Raw genomic sequence first — 16,556 nt, 5'->3', positions numbered from 1 at the left:
CCACCCCAACTGGGAGAAAAATTGAGTCTTGTCTCTTGAATTGGACTGGACTGGGTGATGGTATTGAGATTTCTCAAATGAACTGAATTCTTTGATCGGTGATGAACAGATTTTTTTAATGGGTTGATTAATTCACACATGCATGTAGGGTTAAGTACTGTTCTATGTGACTGATAACTGAAGGCATATATTCACATTTATATGGAAAAATAAATACACAACATTTGAGGAAAAAATAGCATAAGAAAAATTTTCCACATTGTGGGAAGTCAAAATAAAATAGTTTTATGTGCATACATTTTAAAATGTTTATAGCAGAGAGAGAGAAGAGCAAGAAGCAATCTTCTAAACCCTGAAAAAGATTAACTACAGAGAAGTAAGAAGATGGTAGAGTTTGATAAGTTTTCAACACTGAGGAAGTAGTACACACAAAGTATGAGAATCAGATAAAGCAAGATGTTGTGAAAAGATTTTTGGAAAGTGTGAGGAAGAAATAGATGTTCTGAAGTATAAATTGTGGTCCTCAACAATCATATATAGACTATAGAGTAATTTGAACATTATAGGGTTGAGAAAGGAATAAAATGAAATACCGTAATTTGATGATTTTGTTAATAATATCATAAATAAGCTGAAGATCTAGATTAGGTCTCTGCATTGCATTAAGCCATCACTAATAGTAATCATAATTTGTTGCTATCGCCACATATGCCATGGTTCATTTTCTCAATTTCTGATTTATTTCAGTTTCTGTTTTAGTATGGATAGCTGAAAAACAGTCCAGGGTTAAGCTGCAATTATGTGTTCATACATTGTAACTTAAACACACAAATGTTAGTAAGCACCAAAGTATGGTCTCCTCTTTGCAACTAACTAATAAACCATTGTTTGTTGAGGGACAAGTTCAGATGGAACGAAACACCAGAATTCAGCATACTACAATAGGATTTATTGTTATATATGGATCTTTGAAGTAGAGTCTGATTTTCAAAATAATAGTTTTCTAAAAGGAGAGAACATTGTATATAAACTCCATAGAAGATAGGAAATTTTTCTATTATACTGTATCATCTGGTTGAAAGACCTTGTAACAATGAGATTCTGACAAACCCAGCATATCATAATGTATCAGAGATACTAGGAGAACCAACTTCAGTGCAGGAAGTGTAAACCATTACATGAGCTTTGAAGTATAGCAAATCCTTATAGTTTTAATATAGATTTTAAAAGAAGCTTCTTAAATTGAAATAATCTCTTCAGGGTGGCTATTTTTGTGTAGCAGCCAGAGACCAGAAGCCACATTTCCTCCAATTCATAATCAGGAGCAGTAGATCATTTTATGTTTTCAGCTCAGAAATATTGATGGTTGTTTCTTATCACCCCCAGCTCCTCTAGTAAATCAGATGTGACATTATCTGAATACAGCAGATCTTGCCTCAGTTACTCATGCTCCGGTTATATCCAGATTAGACTATCATTGTGGCTTTACATAGGCTGCTTATAACTGTGTAGTCACTGTAGTATCTACCCATTCATTTTGTAGCATGGTCTGAAATACAGTAGGACCATGTATTATATGAGGGATCCTTTCCAGGACATTTTTGCGTAATATCTGGAAACATTTTCCCCCAACTGGCATGCCACTGAAAGCTGAACATACCTTAGAGTACACAGTCAAAATATCCCTCGCACTCTCACCTGCCCTGTGGAGAGTAACTGAAGAGAAGACTCATGTGTTGGAATGCAGTCTTGCCCACTCGGAAGTCCAGAAGGAAGTCCAGCCCTGTAGATCCATACGCTTCTCTTTGCTGGAAATGGAATCAATTTCCTTTCTCTGTGGAAAGAAGGAATAGAAGTCTGGCTGTGTTTCTCTCCACTGAGAACAGAGTCTATTTTCTTCTTTGTGGAGAGAACCTACCAAAGGTTCTGTCTGCTGAGAAAAAAACATACTTTCTCTGGGTAAAGAAATACAACTGTACTTGGGTCTTTTCTCAGCAGAAGAAGGAAATGGACTTCTTTGTCGCAGGAGAGAAATGAAACCAAGCTTTGGTTACTTACCGTATTTTTCGCTTTATAAGACGCACCCCCCCCCCCAAAATAGAGGGAAAAACTCAGTGCGTCTTATAAACGCAATATGACCTCACGTGGGCGGAGCTAGAGGGGTTGTGTGGTTACCTGGGTGACCTGGGGAGCGCGATCTCGCTGCTGCCGATGACAGTGTTGAAGAGCAGCAGTAGCAGTAGCAGCAGCACGATCCTGCTCCCCGGCCACCACTGTCACCACACGCCAACCTCTCCCCGGAGAACAGAACAGCAGGTCCGCAATGCCGCCGCGCCTCACGAACACTACAGCTGCCGCTCCATGGCTGCTTCCAGGAGGGAGGAGGGCTTCTGGGCCGCCCTCTCCCCATCCTGGCCAATCTTCCTCCTCCTCCCCAGTGACCTCATTGCTTCCTTGGGTCGCCTCCCTGGAAAAGCCTTGGCTGCCTTCCCTGCAGCCTGGACCGCATCCCTCCAGATGGGGAAGAGATCTATAGATTTCCTCTCCTCCTCCTCTTCTGCTTCCTCTTTTTCTTCTCCTTCTTCTACTTTTTCATCTGCCTTCTTCTTTCCCTCCTTCCTCTTCCTCTCCTTCATCTCTTCCCGTTCTTCCTCTCCTTCTCGTCACCTCCTCCTCATTCTTCCTTTCCTCCTCCTCCCTCTTCTCCTCATTCTTCCTCTTCTCCTTCCACTTACCTTTTCTTGTTTCCTCCACTCCTCCTCCTTCTTTATCTCCTCCTCCTCTTCTCCTTTATCCCCACCTTCTTCCTCTTCTTCATCGCCTCCTCCTCCTCTTCTCCCCATTCTTCCTCTTATCCTGCCTCTTCTTCATCACCTCCTCCTCCTCTCCTTCTTCTTCCTCTTCTCCTTTGCCTCCTTCTCCTTTTCTTATTCTCTTCCCTCTTCTTCTTCTCCTTATCTTTCCTCTTCTTGTTTCCTCCTCCTTTTGTCTCCTCTTCCTCCCCTCCTCCTTCTTTTCTTACTCTCCTTCCTCTTCTTCATCGCCTTTCTCATCTTCTCCTTCTTTCTCTACTCCTTTGTCTCCTCCTCTGAAAACTAGGTGCGTCTTATCATCAGGTGCGTCTTATAAAGCGAAAAATACGGTATCTTGGAAGAGAAATGAAGCAGATTCCTTTTAAAGCACAGCCAGACTTCTGTTGCTTCTCTATGTTCAAGAAGGAAACATTCCTTTTTCATTAAAAAGAGATATATGGCTCTATGTAGTTGGACCTCTTGTTGGATTTGGCACCTGGGAAAGGACCTAATTTTGGGAGCTCATTGCAGACAGCCAGGTCGCCTGCTGCCTTCACATTGATCCATGGTGGCAGGGGGGGGGGGCAGTGTAACATGAATTTATGTAATATGTGGGTGTGCTGTACTGGTATTGGTCTTTAAAGCCAGCCTGGTTTGGACCAAGTTGCCTGACAAAAATTGCATTGTCTACATCTGTCAGAACATTAAGATGTATAACAGAGGCTGCACTCATTAGCCTGGTATTAGTGACTTCATTACTTGAAATGTGGAGGGGAGACATTTTCAGCATTGGTCACTTAATTTTTTCAAGGTATATGCCATTATATATGTATCAGTTTTAAATGTCTGAGTTTAATCTGATGCCTATTTAGAATCTTTAAATATTCTAAATTTATTTCTTGGCTTGCGCTTTTATGGATTTGAATTTTGTATTGTAAAATTTATATGCTGCTTTTGGTAAACCTTATTAGCTAAACAAGATGTACATGGACTGGTTTGTGAATAAATTTCTTCATGTATCCTAGACTCATTGTGAATCTTTGTTCCCATCTGTGTTTTCATTAGGATGGTATACTTATGCATTGTTGGAATTGTATTTCTGCAGCTTCTGGTTATTCAGATATAGAAAACCTTAAATTCTTCTGATAATAAAGTTAATACCATTTTCATATATGAAAGCAATATTTATTGCACAAGGACAAACATAAGCAGCCAAGCTTGCTTCCAGATACAATAAAATAAAAGTAGATAGGGTATGTCTAGTTCAAGTACACATATTCTTAAACAAGTGATAAACAAGTGATAATTTCCCTCATTCATAACTCCAAATGAACCTTTTTTGAGCACCTCAGCAACCTACATTAGCCCTCTCTATCCACAGATTCTGTATCCACAGATTCAACTATCTAAGGCTTGAAAATATTTTTTTTAAACTTAAAAAACCCATTAACTTTGCCACTTTATTTATTGAATTTATACCTTGCCTTTTCCTCAAAGTGAGTTCCAAGGAGGCATTTTATATAAGAAACATCATTTTATCAGACTACTGTATATATTGGAGCTTGAGCATCCATGAATTTAGGTATCTATGAGGGGTCCTGGAACCAAACCTCACTGGATACTAAGGGTCCACTGTACGTATGCTGTTCTTTAGGATATGAAGTAATTAATTATTCAGTAATTCATCTTTGACTGAAATAATATATTGATTTCCAGATGACTCATGTTGGTTTGTTTAGCAAAAACCCACAAAGTTCTTAGCATCTTAAAATATTAACTTATTTATATAGTACCAGCTGTTGTGAAGTAGAGTCTGGTTTAGCAAAAGCTGAAGTATTATTTTGGGTAAAACATCTTAGCAATGAGTAAACCTTTTGGGTAGTGCAGTTTGCAGCCTTCTGACCACCATAAACATACAAACAACTATAAACATTAGGTGTATCTTTATCACTTGCAAAATTTATTTTCTTCTTTTTATATTTTATAAACTTACGGGGGCTATTAAATAATTCCAAAGTTAAGTGTGAGTGCCCTCTAGTGTTTCATGAATCAGTGCTCAGTTTATTTAAGCTTGTAGCTTAGAAAAGGAACATGCTTAACTAACTGTATGAATTGCTTTCATGGATCAGTGTTGATTTCAGGGCTTAGAATATCCCTTTGGCTTTTTTCCCAAGAGGGACTAAAAAAATGCTTGCAAATGACCCTCCAAAAACAACACTTTAGATGTATCAAATATTACTCATTGTAACCATTACCCCAGTAATGAGGTTAAGAGAAATATTTCTTACTAAGGAGGAATACCTACCTTTCGTTAGAAAAACTGGTATAGGTTCTGATTTGTTATCTCTATTCTTAATTTTTTCATCTTTATGATAGCATTGACATCATGAAAGCTGGGGAAAAATAAAACTGATTTTTTAAATATAGATTAAAAGTTTCATTATATTGGATAGAATAGATTAACAGACTGCAGTTGAATGATGTTCCTCTGCACGATGACAGGTAGGCAGGCTGAATGTCAGTGGCTCCCCCTTCTCCTTATCACAACCCACGTCTCAATTATTAATGTAGTCTCTCTAGTGGGAAGAATGTATGTGGATTCAATTGGCACTAATCTTTTTACTTCTGGAATGTGTTTTCTTTTGTTTTGGTCTCTAAAGTTTGCCACTCCCAAATATTCAAATAACTTCTTTTCTGACTGTGGCATCTCAGTAATAATCTTCAACAATTTCTAGTATTTTCTACTTTCATAGTAGCTGTTCAGGGAGGTTCGAAGCCAATATCAGAAGACAGCATAGAAGATAGCATGTAACTTTGCACACATGCATACAATCTCACATGTTAGTATGTATATACTTTCAATAAAAGATATGGTTGGATGATACTTCATAAGGTCTGTTAATTTGCAAATAATCATCTCAGGTCCAGCAGAATATGAATATGAAGATGTACTTTATGTATATGTTGGATCTTTTTCCCTCCAAAGTTTACTTCTAATCCTTTACAGAGGGGGATGGATCTTAGAAATATGGATAAGGTAAATCATGAAAGAACCAGATTTTATATTACATTTTGTGTGCATGAGGAGTTGTATTTAGCGTACAGACCTGTTTCTAGTATTTTGAACAGGCTGATAAAATCTGCCAGACTAATATAATTGTTAAATCGCTTGATGTTATTTTATAAAAGGGCAGCGTGATCTATAGAATTTCCTCCAGTACATGGTAGCTTATAACATCCATTTAGAACATTGCTGTTAAGAATCTCTGCTGCTGTCCTATATCAATTCACCTGGGAGCAAGCCCCATTGTACTCAGTAGGGTTTATTTTAGACTAGATAAATATAGGGTGGCACTCCCAGTAAAAGTGTATGTGAACTAGAGACTTACGGGAAACTGAAATCTACTATTTTTTGTTTTCAGGCTCGGATAGCATTTTTGCAAGGTGAAAGAAAAGGTCAAGAAAACTTGAAGAAAGATTTAGTAAGAAGAATAAAAATGTTAGAATATGCATTAAAACAAGAAAGGTATGTATATCATCTCAACTGAAAAATACATAAAAACAATACAGTGTTGTTTTTTTAAAAATGGAATAGGTAGAAGTTAGTCACCGTTTCAAATGCTTTGCTTTTGGGTTGGAAAGATTGGCCGTTTACAAGAAACGTTGCCCAGGGGACGCCCGACTAGATTTACTCAATCTTCGAGGAGGGTCCAATCTTACTTGCTCTATATACTCATATATATGTCTGTCTCATGTATAAGTTGAGGGCAGGTATTCGGGCCAAAATGACAGATTTTGATATGACCATGAATAAATTGCCATCATGTGGAGAGAGGAAAGCATCCGTGGCACCACCCTTTCCCCTCCCAGGCATTCAAAAAGTACAGAAGCAGTGCCACAGTAAAGAGAATGTAGAGGAACTTGCTGCTCCTTTTAAGTTTTCAGGTTTGAAAAGTACATTGCCTTTTGCCACTGTACTCAGAGAAGGCGATGATTCCTTCTATGATAAGAGTTAAGATATAGTACAGACATTGGCCCATGTGGATATGTTAAACCAGGTTTTGTGGATTGTTTTTATTACTAATTTTTTTACACTTATACAGTGACTGTATAGAATATCTGACATGGCTGGTCGAGATTTATTATTTCTGGTGAGAGGTTGCATTCTTTCTTGCAAGAACCTAAGTAGTAATCTGACTAGCAGTTACCAAATCTCAGGCTAAGATTTTGCACTACTGGTAGCTGAAATTGGAATATAGTTTAGTTTTAAAACCTGTATTGTTTTCTTAATCTTTTGGGTGAAGTTCAAAATAATTGTTTAACTTGACAAGCCATATTTTCGGCTTGGTTTTCCTGATTATGTGTTCTGTAATGTACTGCTAGAGGTATAATAAATATTAGAAGTTGAGTGGAATAGGCTTTGACATGAACATGAGATAAACCATATTGGATCATGACAGTACTTGGATGTTGTATTTAAACTTGCAAAAGTGTTAACATTCTCATTGGTTCTAAATATTTGCCAAAGCTTCACCTTTACTATAACAACAGTATAGTAAATACTGCAAACCTAAATGTTTTGTTATAGATAATAAGATCATGACAGTTGCAAAACAATATACAGTAACAAGAATTTGGTAGGAGTATGATCTTTGAAAAATTCTGGTTTTTTAAAAGGAAGTAGACAAGTATAAATTTCTGCCTGAAGTAGGGAGTTGCTAATTTATACACCAGATGCATTCCTGCCAGAGTTATAGTAATGGTACTTTATAAGATTTTTTATTGGAAAAATTGAAATTTCCTAAGAATAATTTTGCTTTGTAGCATAAGCCTTTCATGCATTTAATTAAAAGAAGATGAACAGAGCAATCTTTTCATTCTTCATTTAAACAACATATGTTTTCCACTTAATTTTACAGTTACTCACTGTTTTACAGTTACTCATTCTTGAAAACTAATATAACAGAAACAACAATGAAAAATTTGCCCTAGCTCAAGTGGAAAAATTCTATCAGTAAATATATTTTGAAATTACTTTTTCTGAATGTATTAGAGATTGATTCCACCCTGTGCCATTGCATATATCTCAGAATTAAGTGTACAGGAATATGAAGTATTTTTCTTTGCCATAACATTATCTTGGGCATGTAAGGATTGATATTCCTTGTTATAGAAGGAGAGAGATTCTATTATTATTTGTATTGGTTAATTACATAAAATTTAATTTTGAAGGATGCTTGCTCTGTCACGTGAATTTGTTTTACAGCTAGTGAAATAAGATCAATGTTTCAGTGCAGAAATGGTCTGGGCAGACATGTACCTAAGAGACTTGTTAGGATGTAGTGGAATACATTTAAAGCAGTTCTCACTAGAATGTTTTCTCAAACTGAGACATCCTACTGCATCCCTCTGTTCCAAACAGCTTTTCCTGATGTTGAGGAGCTGTGATGAGATACTCCATATGTAAGTGTCTTTGTGTGAGCGTTACTTTAGATGTAACTCATTGGGAAAATACATTTTGTTGATGATCTTTTTTAACTTTTAAGGGCAAAATATCATAAACTAAAATACGGCACAGAACTGAACCAAGGTGACTTGAAAATGCCAACCTTTGAGTCAGGTAATTGTCTACTTGCTATTATTGGATTTATTTATTTATTTACAGTACTTATATTCCGCCCTTCTCACCCCGAAGCGGACTCAGGGCAGATCACAATGTACACATACATGGCAAACATTCAATGCCATATGAACATAAAGACAAAGACAGAGACACAGAGGCAATTTAACCTTCTCCAGCTTCCAGCTTCCTGAGGGTATGCTTGATTCCGGCCACAGGGGGAGCAGCTGCTTCATCATCCACTGTGACACCGAGTCCTTAGATACTTCCTCATTCTAAACGTTGCTGGACGATTTTTATGGTGTCGTAAATTAGTTAAATTAGAATTTAATTTGTATTCTTCTATTGGTCAATTTTTATATTAAGAAAAGTCTGACTGCAGTCTGCGTTTGTATTACTTTCTGATACTACAAAGGGGCTTGTAATAATTATCAAATTATTTCATTAGCAAATTTATCCATTTTATCACTGAAGTACAGTATACTTCGGTGCTAAAATGAAAATTAATTCATTTGTATATTGCACGGCTTTTGTACTGTGGAGAGTAATTCATTTTATATGATTAATAAAAATGGTTTAGTGTTCTTTCAGATACTTTTGTAAAAATATTAATTTCTCTGTCAATCCATAGATACTAACTTTCAGATATATAATGACTTGTCATAGTGATAATATAGTCTGAACTGAAGTGATAAAAAAGAGATTGCACCACATGAATTTATTTATTTATATGTAACTTTGGAAAAAAGAGCCAGCATGGTGTAGTGGTTTGGGTATTGAACTAGGACTTGAATCCCTGCTCAGTTATAAAAATTCACTGGCAACCCTCCCCCTTGAACAGATGTTGCCAAGACTTCAAGGCATGCAACAACAATCCTTGGAAATCATGAGTTGAACATTGGTTGATTATAAATGGGAGTCTGAAAATTCAGATAAATTTAAGGGATCTAGGACGAGTATCATGCCTCCTTGTGTCCTGTATTGAGAGAGAAAAGGGATATAATCTATAATTTAATAGAAATAAATAAGATTATGTTGTATCCAATTTAGAACCAAGTGGTTCATAGAAACAAAAAATGTCCTTGAATTTCCATTTTTAAAACAAAGGGGGAAACGTTATTAAGAGATGTATGAACAAGACTTGCAATAAAAGTGTTTCTTTCTATTTCAGAAGAAACCAAAGATACAGAGGTTCCTACAATACCTCATAATAGTCAGCTAACCTGGAAACAAGGTCGACAGTTATTAAGACAGTAAGTGTTAATTTATATAAAGGCATCCTCTGCTTATTCAATGAGCTAGGGGACCAGGGCACTGTCAAAAAATGAAAATAGTTGAAATGTGAAACCCGCATATGATAAGCACAAATACTTTACACGAGGTACACTGCACACAATTTCTAAGATATGTACTACAAATAGCTTCTATTTATTATTTATTATTTATTTACATCACTTTTACCCCGCCTTTCTCTCCGAGGAGATTCAAAGCGGCTTACAGTAAATGGCAAAAATTCAATGCCTAAAAACAATGTAAAAACAACAATTCATATAAAACAATCTACAAAACAACAGTTCATATAAAACAGATACCATTACAAAATAAAATCACATTATATAAAATTTTAAGAATGTCCAAGATTAAAATCCATTTATCCAAAATCCCCAAGTCTTCGTACAGGTCATGTAAAGTCCATGTTCTCATTCATTAAAAGCTTGTGTGCACAACCATGTCTTTAAGGCTTTCCTGAAGCCTAGGAGAGTTGGTATCTGCCGTATGTTGTTGGGGAGGGTGTTCCGCAGCCGAGGAGCCACCACCGAGAAGGCCCTGTCCCTCGTTCCCACCAGCCTTACCTGCGAGGCTGGTGGGACCGAGAGCAGGGCCTCCCCCGATGATCTAAGAGTTCTAGAAGGCTCATAGGCTCTATTCTGTATACAGACTGAAAAAAGGGTGCCAAGTTGGTTGAAAAGGAAAAGGAAACAGCATGTGGTTACAATAGTGTTGTGCAATTGAAAATGGTTGAAAAGCCCGTACTCCCCCCCACCCCAAAAATACATGTCAGTGTATTTCAAGAAGTAATGTAGAAGTCTCCCTCTTTACAGTTGGGAAATTATTTGAATTAAGCTGTTTCAAATAAAGAACCAAGCAATGTTAGGAGAGTTTTAATGCAGTTGTGTGTTAGCTAGTGATCATGATAATTATAGCCTTGACACAATCTGAAAACAGTGAAGACTTGTTCAGACAAGCTCCAAAAGAAATCTGTCTGGTTGTTATGTTATGTGTAAGAAGATAATACTTTGATTTTTCTTAGGTATCTTCAGGAAGTTGGTTACACAGATACAATATTGGATGTACGGTCACAGAGGGTGAGGTCTTTACTTGGGCTTTCCAGTTCAGAACCAAATGGCTCAGTAGAGACAAAAAATTTGGAACAGATTCTCAATGGAGGAGAATCTCCTGCATCAAAACAAAAGGGACAGGATATGAAAAGGTAAGCAGGTCCATGTGAATATTTTGCATAGTGTGATGGCTGCCTGTCCTGGGTTGGCCTCAGTTCCAAATCACGGGCTTCTATCACTCACTTTGCTCCTTTATCCTCAAGATCCCTCCCTGGATCTGGTATTTAGGCCTCAAAGTGATCCCTATTGTGGACAAATGGTTGTGTTGATGAGTGGCTTCACTGTGGTCTCCTTATCAGTTCTTAAATGGAACAGTCAGTTGCAGAAAATAAACAAGTAAAAAGCATTGCATAACTATGTAACTATGTAATTACAAAGATAAATATGTTCCTTCAATACTGCATAATAGCTATCAGGCCGACAGTTATTACAATTACGTTATCTGTTCTTAAAAGTATACTATATTTCTACTCCTAAACATTTGCCAAATCCATCCAGAGAATGTTTTGGAGATGAATTATTATCAGGAGTAAGCTAATTGTTACATGCATTTCCTACTCAGAAATGGATGTGCATAGTCATTGCACTTGAAGCATGTAAAAAATCTGCAGTTGTTGCTCTGGAACAAAAAAATTCTCTTTTCCTGAAATCTTTATAGATTATGGAAATTTCCATTTTTTTTGTTATTGGAGAAAGTAAATCTAGTTGGACCACTGTACTCCCATCTTATGAATCTTAAATTGCATGTTATTTCATACTGTTTTTTTTAAAAAATGTTTTTACTTGTCAACACTCCTAATTCTTCTATACTGCTGAAAAATCTGGTTTTCTGACCTTCCAAAGAAGCATGGGTGGGGGATGGGGTGGGGTTGGCTTTTTCCTGTGTTTGCTGACAGAATTGCTTCCTTTAATACAATCTCACATTGAATCACCGTCATGTGTTCTTTATCTAGGAGTGATTATAGTTTAGACTTTGTTCAAAATACCACAAACCTTTGAGTTCATTAATTATTATTATTTATTTGAAATCTACCAAGTCTTTTAATTCTGAAGGATCTAAAGCTGTTTGCTGATATTGTAAAGGAAAATGGTTTCATAATTTCTTCAACAGGAATCCTGGAGATGTTCTTGAAACGTTCAATTTCTTGGAAAATGCGGATGATAGTGATGAAGAAGAAGAAAGTGACATGATTGAAGATATTGCAGAAGGAAAGGAAAAACATCGAATAAATAAAAAACACAAAGTAATTTTATTTTTAATGGTCTTATTGAACAGCCAGCAATGTATACATGTTGTTGGGTGGAGATAATTGTTGTGTCATCCTGCAGTCTGGTTACTGTTTGTTCAAACTATGTAGCCAAGAATAGTACAGATATTTGGTGCAAATTCTCTGCATCAATTTTAAGAGTTTATAATTATAACCATTAGAATGCTTGATTTAATTTAAGGTAAAGCAAACTACAAATGATCAGAATAAGTATTTAGTTCATTGAAATGTGCAGTTTAGAGAGCTTTTTCTAACAAGTCACATTATTGAGAGCTAGTATGGTTTGGTGATTAGTGAGAGACAATGTCTTCGAAAGACCTTGATTTAAATTTCCAGAGCTCAAACATTTCTGTCATGCAGCCTGACTTACCTCACATTGTGGTGGATATAAAATGGAGATGTGGCAAATCATATACAGTGTTTTCAGAAAAGGTTAATTGTAAATAAAATAAATATTTATCCACACAAGCACAGTATTTCTGCTAGAGCTAGCTGACACCCTCTTTGATCTCAAGCAGAAGCCTTGAAGATTGTTTACCTAGTCTTTTTAACCAGAGAGGTTGAGATGGTCTCTGTGCAAACCATGTGCATATCTCTATGTGGTAGTTCCTGTTCTGGTGACTAATTGTAGTGTTATAAAGATAATGTAGGTTGGCTGATGCAAAATGTAATGTATAGTAATGTTGTTTGTATTTGAGATTTTATTTACAGAAGTGCTTATAAACCTCGAAATAGTTTTGCTTATTGTATGTTCCTAAAATTTCTAGGGTAGAATCCTATTGGTGCACTACACTGGTATAAGTAAAGCAGGAAAGGCTGTGGCAGCAGGAGGGGAGAGATAGCAGACACAGGGGCTGTGAAGAAAGTAAGGCAGTACAGAAATCAGTGAAGGAAGTAAAGCCGTACTCGGAACTATCAGATTTTGTCGACCTTTCCTTTATACAACCGTGTGATCCTGGAAAAGGTACAGTTGCTAGCATTGTATACCAACAAGATTTCCCAGCTTCACTTAGTTGGTCTGCAATCAACCATATGTCAGTTTAGATAATATTTGAGGCAAAAGTACGTTTATTCTTTGTTAGCACTAAACCTGTTCCTTGCAAATTTGTTGTAGGATCTAAATTCCTTTGAGTAGTAAAAAAGCAAAGACATATATTTATTTTAAAATAAAACTGCAGTGATTTCCACTGTGTATTTCTAGAACAGTCATTTAATTAGACATACTTTTTCAATAGAGGCTGTGATTTATCAACATTACTCCTAAACTGGTATTGTAAAAATCTTAATATTCTCCAACCCAAGAACTTTAAAGAATTTTCTCCTTAACATTTCTTAAATATATTTTACATACATTTACTAAATATTAATGTGTTTCCAGTTGTTAAAATGAAAATGAGAGAAAAATGAGGGGAAAAAACACTAAGTGCCAGTTTAAATTCCTGGCAAAATTATTTCACACATTAGCTCTGCTAGACTCAATGAAGATCTCCAAATCCTGGCTCTATAGAGAGCTGTCTCTGTTAGCAGAAAGAAGGAAGGCCACAGATGCAGCCAAAACACAGGAAAGAATGCTACTGGAACCTGGTTACGCAGCCTGAAAGAAGGAAGGATAAATATCAGAAAGATGGCGAGAGAGGAAGTTGCAGGAGGGCAGCAGTGGGAGGAAGGAGAACAGTTGGTGAGTGGAAAAGATTTGGATGGAGTAAGGCAATTGCAGCAAGGAGAAAATAGGAAAGATGGGGATGGGGGACAAGTGTATTGGAAAAGGAGGGGGCATTTTAAAATAGAAAAAAAGTTCCATAACATTTGAGAATGTTCTGCAAAGTTCTTCAACCATCTGGAATACTCAAGAATGCTCTGTAACATTCTGGAATTATCTGAAAATTTATATATAAGAGAATAATATTTTGGCAAATAGTCTGATAATATTCTTGTTTTCAGAGAATCAGCCCATATCAGAGATATAAGTTAAAAAAAACCCTATAATAATTAATAAGAGACTCACTGATTTAGATGGATGTTTATCTAAAATAATTCCTAAGCACTAGTTACTTTATAATGGCTCCTGAAACATACAGGCAGTCCCTGGGTTACAAACAAGATAGGCTCTATAGGTTTATTCTTGCGTTGAATGTGTATGGCAGATGGAACAGGTACATTTTTAAAGTTGTATCTCCAGCTGAAATACTTTTTTTAGTTTTGGGTAGTATAGAGAAGAGTTAACACCCCTGTAAGGTTGGTTTTACTGTCTGTGCCCCTGTTCAGAAGATTTCACTTCACTTAATGTCCCTGTGACATTTGGATTTTGCAAATGTTGACTTGTCATGGAAACAAGGATTGGTGATAAAACTTCAGTGGAGATACCTTTGCCCCATGAGAACTCTTAGAGGAATGAATTTCCCTTCCTTAGGGTAAATTTCCTCCCATTTCCTGTTGTCTCATGGATAAGAAGTAAGATTAAATCTTTCTAATGAGGAAACAAATAGCAGTAAAAAATCTTTCAGTGGCTCTAATCCCACACCATACTAACTTAATAAAAATAAAGCAAAATTTGCATGGAGTTGTACTTTCATTGCAACTTGGACAGATATTTATGTTAACATATCATTTATTTTTACTTGTGCATGTAAATGCTAAACATTTTCAAATACAGTAGAGTCTCGCTTATCCAACTTTCGCTTATCCAACATTCTGTATTATCCAACACAGTCTGCCTTTTAGTAGTTAGTGTTTTTGTAGTCAATGTTTTCAATACATTGTGATGTATGGGTACTAAATTCATAAATACAGTAATTACTACATAACATTACCGTGTATTAAACTGCTTTTTCTGTCGATTTGTTGTAAAACATGATGTTTTGGTGCATAATTTGTAAAATCATAACGTAATTTGATGTTTAATAGGCTTTTCCTTAATCCTTCCTTATTATCCAACATTTTCGCTTATCCAACATTCTGCCGGCCTGTTTATGTTGGATAAGTGAGACTCTACTGTACTGCAAAAGGCCCAACACACCCTCCTGGCTGGCACCCCACTCCTAGGCCCATCTAGCGCTGCCATCTGTCCCCCCTCCCCCCCCCCCATTAGATAAGGAGTCATATGTAAGTCGGATGTTTGTAGCACAGGGACTACCTGTATTCTTATTTATTCGATTGTTTAAAATAGATTATATATATTTAAAATGTAGATGTTGCATCAAAAAACACCACCACAGTCATTAGATTTAATGAGCATCATAATACTTTTGCTACATGGATGATGGTAATTATACTTTGGCATCATAAATTATGTTGTTGATAGCTGCTTAATTCTAGGGATGGGTCTTCTAGCCCAGATTTCTCTTCTTAGTATCACCTCCAAGGGCTACAGATATCTTAATAAGGACATTTCATACTATATGGTACTGAGCATATTTAGCGCAGTTTTTCCTTCTCTTTATTTAAAAAAGTTATTTAATAAAGTTAGGTGATTTGTACCATTATGAACATTAGGAAGAAGAAAGGGGTAGCAAAACTAATAGAAGTGTGTTAATGCCTTTAAGATTAACTGACTTTTATTTTTATGTGAACTTTTGTGAATACATACTTTTTTGGATGCAGTATCGAGTGGTATTAAGGCCTCAGGTATAAAGCATATTTATACAGCTGTGGAAGTGGGACCGAATGTAGTAGGATCCAGAAAGGTGCAAATCATGATCCTGGTCTGGAATTTCCAAAGAGTTGCATAAGATGATACATATCTTTCAAGTAGCTATATTGGGGAAATTGACCACATAAAATTAACATTTTAAACTACATTGTCCTTAATCATAATTGTATCACATTTGACTTGCAGATAGGAAATGAAGGGCTTGCAGCTGATCTTACTGATGATCCAGACACAGAAGAAGCCTTGAAAGAATTTGATTTCTTGGTAACTGCAGAAGATGGAGAAGGAGCTGGAGAAGCTCGGAGTTCTGGAGATGGGACAGAATGGGGTAAGAAGTTCAAATAGGCAAAGTAAAACGTAAAGATAATTTTTACATATATGTACAAATGAACAAATTCAGTTAAAAATGATATTAAGATACTTTAAACAGTGGGAAGATAGACTTTGTGTTATTTAATCATACCAAAATCTATTCAGTATATTTTCTATTTCGGGTTTATTTTGGTTTTCTTTGTCTGGTATTTCTTAGGATTTTTTTAGAAAGTGATCTTGATGGATTGTTGACATATTTCCTATCTTTGACTAATTTTCATCTATTTAAGCAATCTGTTTTCAGTTTAAAATGTTACATCGCTATTTTGGTGTGTTCTGAGACAAAGCAATACTTTAAAAAGCAGTTGATGAACATCGAGACATTTTCTGTTCACAGAATTGGCAGTTAATTGTTCTGAATTAGTGTAGCATTATTATTCTAGAAAAATTTAGAATAATGGTTCTTGCCCAGTATATAATAAATTGTTAAACAGTGTGATAATGTAAAGAATAATA

The 16,556-nt window shown here is 36.1% G+C and overlaps 1 protein-coding gene across 5 annotated transcripts in view; it reads left to right on the top strand.

Annotated features, from left to right (window-relative positions):
• Positions 1–16,556, top strand: part of strn3 (striatin 3) — a 48,271-nt gene that overhangs the window by 5,770 nt on the left and 25,945 nt on the right. For 4 of the 5 annotated variants that reach the window (XM_062968235.1, XM_062968236.1, XM_008103410.3 and 1 more), the window contains exons 2-7: positions 6,215–6,318; positions 8,339–8,412; positions 9,584–9,665; positions 10,724–10,903; positions 11,923–12,055; positions 15,915–16,056. In XM_062968235.1, the coding sequence (XP_062824305.1) occupies positions 6,215–6,318; positions 8,339–8,412; positions 9,584–9,665; positions 10,724–10,903; positions 11,923–12,055; positions 15,915–16,056 (715 nt within the window). The remainder of the gene's footprint in view (positions 1–6,214; positions 6,319–8,338; positions 8,413–9,583; positions 9,666–10,723; positions 10,904–11,922; positions 12,056–15,914; positions 16,057–16,556) is intronic. The other variant, XM_062968234.1, reaches the window with a different exon arrangement.

Source organism: Anolis carolinensis, chromosome 1 (assembly GCF_035594765.1).
Source record: "Anolis carolinensis isolate JA03-04 chromosome 1, rAnoCar3.1.pri, whole genome shotgun sequence".
Taxonomy (NCBI): Eukaryota; Metazoa; Chordata; class Lepidosauria; order Squamata; family Dactyloidae; genus Anolis; species Anolis carolinensis.
Note: the sequence above shows the minus strand (reverse complement) of the source record. Positions and strands in the feature narration are given on the sequence as shown.